Here is an 8,996-nt window from a genome sequence, read left to right as displayed (position 1 = left end):
CCGGCTAATTTTTGATTTATTGTAGAGATGAGGTCTCGCCAAGTTGCCCAGGCTGATCTCAAAGCCCCAGGCTCAGGCAATCCACTCACCTCAGCCTCCCAAAGCGCTGGGATTACAGGCTGAGCCACTGAGCCCAGCTCAGACACACTTCTAAAAGATTTAAGTTAATCCCGTGTCTTGGGAGGCTGAGGTGAATGGATTGCCTGAGCCTGTGGGTTCAAGACCCGCCTGGGCAACTACAGCTACTTAGAAGGCTGAGGTGGAAGGATAGCCAGAGCCCAGTAGGTCGAGGCTGCAGTGGCCGGGAGCGGCCACTGCATTCCAGTCTGGGCGACAGAGTAAGACTCCAACTCAAAATAAAAAGAAAAAAAAAGATTTAAGTTAGCAGAAATGATCAAGGAGCTTCTGATTAGGAGGATATTGAGAAAAAAGAAAGAAAAAAAAAACAGATACAAGTTTTAAGAGTAATTTAATTTTGTGAGGAAATCAATCCAATTAAAATCAAAGCAAGACCCATGATACTGTCTATAAATGCTCCCTCTTAATAAATATTTCCTGCTAAAGATAACATAAAAGAAAACTAGCCTATCTTCATTTACATAAAGTTCAAAAGTAGGCAAAACTAAAGTATGTAAGGATATATACTTGGGTGATTACCAGACAAGTCAAGATAGTGGTTTCTAACGAGGGAAGACGGGAATAGGATTGGGAAGGGTTGGGAACATTTCTTTTTTTTTGAGTTGGAGTCTCACTCTGTCGCCCAGACTGGAGTGCAGTGGCCACTCCCGGCCACCGCAGCCTCGACCTGCTGGGCTCCAGCAATCCTTCCGCCTCAGCTTTCCAAGTAGCCGGAATTACAGGCGCGCGCTACCATGCCTGGCTGATTTTTTGATTTATTGTAGAGATGAGGTCTCGCCTGCCCAGGTGGGTCTCGAACCCGCGGGCTCAGGCAATCCACTCACCTCATCCTCCCAAAGGCACGGGATTATAGACTGAGCCACCAAGCCCCGCTGGTTGGGAACATTTCTAAGGTGATGGAAAATTTTCTTTCTTGATTAAGATGGTAGTCATAAGGGTGTTTGTTTTAATAAGAATTTCTTACACTTTACATGTGCATTTAATACACTTGCCTGTATGTATATTACATTATAAAAAATATTTTAAACTGCATATATAAAACACATACAGTACATATAAAACTGATATGTAAGCTATAAGTATATTGTATTATAATAAGTTGCTTATGTATTCTAGTTTTTATCTTTTTAATGTCAGCATAGTTTTCAATAATAATCTACTCACCTAATGTTAGCTATTTATTTTGAAGTTTTACTGTTTAAAACAAGGCAGAAGGCCAGGCGTGGTGGCTCACGCCTATAATCCCAGCACTTTGGAAGGCCGAGGTGAGAGGACTGCCTGAGCCCAAGGGTTCGAGACCAGCCTGGGCAACTTAGCAAGACCTCATCTCTACAATAAATTAAAAAATTAGCCAGGCGTGGTAGCATGTGCCTGTAGTTCCAGCTACTTGGAAGGTTGAGGCGGAAGGATGGCCTGAGCTCAGTGGGTTGATGCTGGAGTGGCCATGAGCGTGCTACTGCACTCCAGCCTGTGTGACAGAGTAAGACTCCTACTCAAAAAATTAAAAAATAAAAATAAAACAAGGCAGAAATGAACTTATTTGTACATATTCCACTGAATAGTGCTTTTAGTATAATCTGTCAGTACAAGTGTTTTGAATTAAAATTAAGAGCTTTTTTGTTCAATCCTTGTTGCCATATAGCTATTTTAAAAAAGACTATTTGCAATGTCCTCAATAATTACCAAAAATTACTAGGATTGGGTATTTGTGTGTGTGTGTGTTTCCACTCCAGTAGGTATATAAAGTAGCATTTAAGAGCTATTTTATGTTTCTTTGCTTATTACTTAATAAATAATATTTTAAACTGCTTATTTTACTTTCCTTGTGTAAACTGTTTGCATCCTTTGCCTATGTATTAGAAATCTTTCCATAAATTTAAGTGAGTTCTTTAGGTCTATACAAATAACCACATTATATGTAACCACAATTTTCCCCAGTCTGTTTACCATTTAGCTTAACTTTCCACTGGAAATGTAATTAAATTTTATATATTCAAAGTCTCACTAAATTTCCATTTCCTTAACACTAAGAGAAAAATTCTTAGAATTATTCAAAACCAAAAAAATAACAAAATCTTGCAAAAACAAGCATTTACATAAGGGAATACAACACTAGGCTTCAAAAAAAAAATGCTAAGAATGCTTAGACACAAAGTTAGTGAGTAGGAGAAACTGTCAGCAGAAGACCCTGGATATGACATTTAGCATCTCTCAAGTTTTGGTAGCATTAACATTAGTTGTGGAATAATAAAACTCAAAGAGTGAACCTGAGCTTAATCCCAATGTCATCATGAACTGTATGTCCTTTGGGTCAGTATCTCTACAGACAAAAAGAGAGGCACCACTCTACCTATCCAGCAGATCTGCTGTGATGGTAAAAGCACCTGCTGGTTTCAGTCTCCCCTTCCCTTTTGGGTGATTGCTTTTCCACAGCCTAAATCCAGTGCTGAAAAAGTCACCATTTTCACTTTTTCCCTTCATATGGTACAGTCTCAAAGACCCACTGGTACTTCTTGTTACTTGTGACTTGCTTATTTGATAGTTTTGGTTGTGTGTGGAGTAGGAAGCAAGATTTGCTTCAAGGTATTTAACTGCACATTTCAAGAAATGGTTCTTTCTTTAAATGAAGATCCAATTTACACAGACTAACAAAATATAAGACTTTGAAGCCTGATACTGTTACCGAACAATTAAAGTAAGACTTAGTAAAAGCAATAATAAGCAAGCAAAAAGTAACTTTTGGAAAACAACCTTTTTGTTTTACTAGTGAGATTTTGACTGTAATATCCCACATTTCTTTCTGTGTCTGTTTAAAAATAGAGACAGGGTCTCGCTATTTTGCTCAAGTTGATCTTGAACTCCTGGGCTCAAAGCAATCCTCCTGCCACAGCCTCCCAAAGTGCTGGGATTAGAGATGTGAGTCACCACACCCAAGCCCACATTTCTTTACAGGCAGAAAAAGACAAAGCTGGAGAATGTTTATATCTTAAATTTTATCAAAGGAAATTAATTCAAGCACAATTTTTAAAAAATTCAGTCTCTGTAGAGACTGTCAAAAATTGCCAATGCCAACTATATTACAAGTCATCCTGATGGATATTGGTAAAAGTTTTCAACTGGCAATATTCATGCCTCAGATAAACCATAGTGGCTACGACACTGCCACTGCACAAAGCCCAAACACAATTTTTTCAAGCAGATTTTGTCTGCATTATTAAGACTTCCAGAGAATTTTAACTGAAAAGAGTAGTGAACTCCAAAGCAGGCTGTGTAAAACCTAGAGATGTGAAAAAATATTAATTTCTATATTTATTTTTATTCTATTTCTTTTAATTTTATTCTTTTCATTTTTTATTTTTTTGAGTTGGCATCTCACTCTGTCATCTAGGCTGGAGTGCAGTAGCACAATTATAGCTCACTGCAGCCTTGACCCACTGGGCTCAGGTGATCCTTCTACCTCAGTCTCCCAAGTAGCTGAGACAATAGGTGTGAGCCACCACACCTGGTGAATTTTTTGATTGCTTAATAGAGATAATGGCTCAGTATGTTGTCTAGGCTGGTCATGAACTCCTGGGCTTAAGCAATCTTATTGCCTTGGCCTCTGAAAGTGCCACAATTATAGCTGTGAGCCACTGCACCCAACCTATTTTTTAATTTTTTAAGCAAATCCTTCTAGTTCCTGATTTTTCTGTTTGTTTTTACTACAATAACACTGACATTTGAAGGTGAGGCACTGTGTTAAACATTTTTTATATTTATTAGCTCAATAAATAAGCTAAAGCACAGATATAATAAAAATAACTCAGTAAAAATCCCATGTAACATAGTTTGCTAATAAGTGACAGACAAGATCTGAACCCAGATACTCTGGCTCCAGATTGACCACGTCTAATAACAGACTTTAGAACATTTAATATCACATTTTCGATAATCCCAAGCACATTTTTCAAATTTTATTATCTCTGAAAAAGAATATACCTTAAAATGGATGGCATATTATAATCATAATTGTATTTTTTTCTTAGAAAAATCAGTTTCTTAGAATCAACAGTGGGTTGTTTTCAACATAAGAGACTGGGTGTGGTTGCCACACCTATAATCCCTACATTTTAGGAGGCTGAGGCAGGATGATTTGAGGCTAGAAGTTCGAGACCAGCCTGGGCAACATAGTGAGGTCTCATCTCCACAAAAAATAAAAGATTAAAAAAAATTAGTTGGACGTGGTGTTGCACGCCTGTAGTTCCAGCTACTTGGGAGGCTGAGGCAGAAGTATCGCCTGAGCCGAGGAGGCTGAGGCTGCAGTGAGACATGATCATGCACTGCATTCCAGCCTGGGTGACAAGAGTGAGATCCCAACTCAAAAACAACCTCAAAACAAAATACACATATGTACACACCAGGTCTATTATGTTAGATCTTTACAAGCTGTGTAGTATATTCAAGGATCCTGAAAGAAGACTGAAAATTCCACAATCATAGGAGATGAAAGTGGTGTCCAAACTAGCTGAACAGTGTGCTGCAATGTACTGAGGTTTATCTATGCCTAAGTATGTGGATTTATGGATTCTATACAGTTTTAATTTAACTAACCCTCAAAAATTGGTACCTGACAAATGATATCTACAGAAACTATTCATTGAAGCTGCAAGTACTAATGCAAAGGACCAAGAGAACAACATGAAAATAACAGCTCTGAGTCATCTTAAAAAACAAACAACCCCCCATGATGGTTTGATCTGTTCTGACAATAATTTAATAAAAAATAGAAATGCTAAGACTATTTGAAATAGTACTACATTAACCTTATTTTAAGTGTATATTAAGTCTCGAGAATTATCTAATGATAGTAGCCTATATGTATTATCGAATGATAGTAGCCTCTAAATCATAAACATATGTATCTTAAGTGTGTTTTGAATATTTTTTCTTAAAAAAAAAAAATCCCAGCCGGACGTGGTGGCTCAAGTCTATAATCTCAGCACTTTGGGAGGCTGAGGCGAGAGAACTGCCTGAGCCCGTGGGTTCAAGACCAGCCTGGGCAACATGGTGAGACCCCGTCTCTACAAGAAATTAGTTGGGCGTGGTAGTGCATGTCTGTAATTCCAGCTACTGGAAAGCTAAGGCAGAAGGATAGCCTGAGCCCAGCAGGTGGAGGCTGTGGTGGCCAGCAGCATGACACTGCACTCCAACCTGGGCGACAGAGTGAGACTCTAACTCAAAAAAACAAAAACAAAAAATCCAGTCAGGCATGGTACCACACCTGCAATCCCAGAGTTTTGGGGCTGAGGCAGGAGGATTGTTTGAGGCCAGGAGTTCCAGACCAGTCTGGGAAACATAGCAAGATTCCACCTCTACAGAAAATATTAGCTGGGTTTGGTGACTGTAGTCCCATGTGTTTGGGAGACTGAGGTGGGAAGATTACTTGACCCCAGTTCGAGGCTGCAGTGTGCTATGACTGCGCCACTGTACTCTAGAATGGGTGACAGACCAAGATGCTAAGACACTGTTGCTCAAAGAAAAAAAATATATATTCCTTGTTACTATTTCTTTATGCAAAATAATATCCTCTCACAACTGGGTAGAGGGGTAGTGTTGAAACCACCACTGCACTTTACCTGATAAAAGCACCAATAAGACCATTATTCTCAGATTCTTTATTTGAAATTCACCTACTTGCTAAAATTTGTAATCCCAAAACCAACATTCAAAGTGCTTTAGCAGTTGCTCACAGACTTAGATGAGGCAGGAAAAAAATGTGAGTTGCCCACTGCATACATTTCAAGCTGAGATCAAATCAGGCGGTCTCTGTCTACTTGTTTTCAACCTCATACTGTCAACATGTGTCCTTTCTGTGGTCTATTTAGTACCATGTTTCTTGTATTTTTGTTGGTGAACTTGGTGTGCAAAATGGTTCCAAAATGTAAGCGTGTCTAGTGTTGAATTGGTATATGTGAAATCCAAGGATACTGCAGGCCAACTGTATACTTTTATTGTTTCTGTTCAAAGAGGTTCTCATAAAGTTATTGTTCGCAGGACTGTAACATAAATAATAATGTATATTAGCTATGGTTTGAATGTATGTCATGTTGAAACATTATCTCCGATGTAGCAGTGTTGAGAAGCAGGCATTTAAGAAGTGACTGGGAAGGCTCTGCTCTCATGAATGGATATCACTGGAGTGGAACTGGGGGCTTTATAAGAAGATTAAGAGATACCTGAGCTAGCATGCTCAACCCCCTTGTCATGTGATGCCCTGCGCCATACAGAGAATCCCCACCAACAAAAAGGCTCTAACTAGATGCACCTCTTCAACCTTGGACTTTCCAGCCTCCAGAACCATAAGAGATAAATTTTGTTTCTTATAAATTATCCAGTTTGAGGCATTTTGCTATAAGCAACAGAAAATGGTCTATAACAATACTGTATTACCAAAAGAATTAGTTTCTTTGCTTTACAGTCACATAACGATGAGATGGTCCATCCCTTTTACCACTTGTAACCAAGCATCATGAACTTGAATGAATTAGAGCTTGGCAGCTCCCTTTGAAGACAGGACTATAACCCTCTAACTAGACAAGTCAGTCACCCTCCTTGCAAAACCCCCTTTTAAGTGAATCTACCCTGCCAGCAGCTCTTCTGGAAGAAGCAGCACTACTGTAGTTGAGTCATTCTAGTACAGCTTTTGGGGCAGAAAGACCCGAGTGTAAACCTCAGCTAAATTACAGAGGGAGCGGGAGGGAGAATGAGTGGGAGAGGGAAAAGGAGGGGGGGAGACAGAGGTCAATCCACAGAGTGGGGCCATAGGAAATTCAAGGAGATCAAAGTTAAGATAAACAGAAATTAAGGAAGCAGTGAAAAAGAATAAGCCACTTGGTAGCTGGATAAAAAGAAGCACATACTGGCAAAGAGCTAAATAACAAATACCAGCAAAGGCCATATTCCTACTGCTGAAAATCTTGCCTTCTGCAGTTATCTTATGTATCTTTTAACTATCTTGGTCGTCCTGCATTAGTTATGCTCTGGTGAGATTCTGTTTTCTTAATTCCATGACCCACAACCATCACACCCCCTCAACCCATTTAAAGCAGGCTGGGGAAATTCTGTGTGAGGAAATGTAAAATTCAAGCATCCTAGCTGGGCTCGGTGGCTCAGCCTGTAATAATTCCATGCCTTTGGGAGGCTGAGGTGAGTGGATTGCCTGAGCCCGCGGGTTCGAGACCCACCCGGGCAGGCGAGACCTCATCTCTACAATAAATAAAAAAATTAGACGGGTGTGGTAGCGTGTGCCTGTAATTCCAGCTACTCAGAAGGCTGAGGCAGAAGGATTGCCAGAGCCCAGCAGGTCGAGGCTGCGGTGGCCGGGAGCGGCCACTGCACTCCAGTCTAGGCGACAGAGTGAGACTCCAACTCAAAAAAAAAAAATAAAAAAAATTCAAGCATCCAAGAGCGTGGGAGTTGCTCGACAAACTAAAGCCCTTTCCAACCCCAAAAGGCCAAGTAGAATCTAAGTTGTGATTCTACTCCAGTATTTTCTTCGAGGTAACACAAGTCCCCATAAATCTACCACACCAAAGAGTAGTTCCTTTTATGGCCCTAAATTTGATCATCTACACAGGAATGCTTTAGTTCCAATATTCTAAGACTGCACGAACATCCTCATTTCAGCTTCATGACTATAAATTTCAGTAACTTGCCGGGCTCAGTGGCTCAGCCTGTAATCCCACTCTTTCAGAGGCTGAGGGGAGTGGATTGCATGAACCTGCGGGTTCGAGACCTGCCTGGGCAACTTGGCGAGACCTCATCTCTACAATAAATCAAAAAATTAGCCGGGCGTGGGAGCGCGCCTGTAGTTCCAGCTACTTGGAAGGCTGAGGCGGAAGGATCGTCGGAGCCCAGCAGGTCGAGGCTGCGGTGGCCGGGAGCGACCACTGCACTCCAGCCTGGGTGACAGAGTGAGACTCCAACTCAAAAAAAAAAAAAACTTCAGTAACTTTGCAACATTTTTTTCATTGAACACTGCACCTTGGATATCTTTATGCATATACGCCTACCTCGTTCTTTTCTTAAAGGTTTGTATATTGTTCCATTATACAAATGTACCATAATTAATATTTCACCATGTCTCACTAATGGACTTTGGGTTGTTTCCAATCATTTATTATTACACACAATGCTTCAGGTCAACATTCTTTTTTACATGAGCACCTGCAGAGTATGCAAGAGCAACTACAATATCACGGGGTCAAATTAAGTTGCTCCCCTGAAAGGTTCTGAGCTTAGCTATGTGTTTCAACAGGAACAAAAACTAGAAGGCACCCACAACTCTAGGTGCAGATGCAAAAACTGAGTGTGGCACGATGCTATGGGGAAATGGTCTCTTTTGAGGGACCTCTTTTAGCCTGAGACTAAATCTTCAAGGGTTCCCAAGGCAAGAAAATACACTTTAATTACCGGAGAATTTTCAACGTCTCCGAGATGAGGTTAATAACAGAAACTTAGAGTCGAAGCTCTGAAGCTTCAATGTGATTCTCCAATGTCCTCGATTACAGAAAGCTCAAAGATCATTTAAGATATATTATATATGCTCATGTAGTTTAAAAAAAAAAAAAAAGGGAGACGGAAAGGCGACAGACGTCATCGCTCCTGCCTTCTTTAAATCACCCCACCCGTGGCAGCCGGGGAGGGAGGAGAAGACCGGGCGCCGCCGCCCCGCAGCCGTCCGCGCTGGGTCCGGGCGGTAACGGCGGCGGCGCGCGAGGCCGCGGGGCCGGGAGGAGGGGCTCCCCGGGTCGGCCCCTGCTCTCACCTCAGCTCTTCGTCGACGTTCCCGCCGGGCTGCTCGGCCGACGCCACCGCAG

The 8,996-nt window shown here is 41.1% G+C and overlaps 1 protein-coding gene across 1 annotated transcript in view; it reads right to left on the bottom strand.

The window, feature by feature from the left end:
- Window positions 1-8,996, bottom strand: part of PPP1R2 (protein phosphatase 1 regulatory inhibitor subunit 2) — a 28,250-nt gene that overhangs the window by 17,987 nt on the left and 1,267 nt on the right. Inside the window, exon 3 of the mRNA XM_021714387.1 lies at window positions 8,945-8,996. Within this exon, the coding sequence (XP_021570062.1) occupies window positions 8,945-8,996 (52 nt within the window). The remainder of the gene's footprint in view (window positions 1-8,944) is intronic.

Source organism: Carlito syrichta, unplaced genomic scaffold, assembly GCF_000164805.1.
Source record: "Carlito syrichta isolate Samal-C Ts95f unplaced genomic scaffold, Tarsius_syrichta-2.0.1 Scaffold305641, whole genome shotgun sequence".
Classification (NCBI taxonomy): Eukaryota; Metazoa; Chordata; class Mammalia; order Primates; family Tarsiidae; genus Carlito; species Carlito syrichta.
The sequence above is the reverse complement of the archived record's forward strand: the minus strand, read 5'-3'. Positions and strand labels throughout refer to the sequence as shown.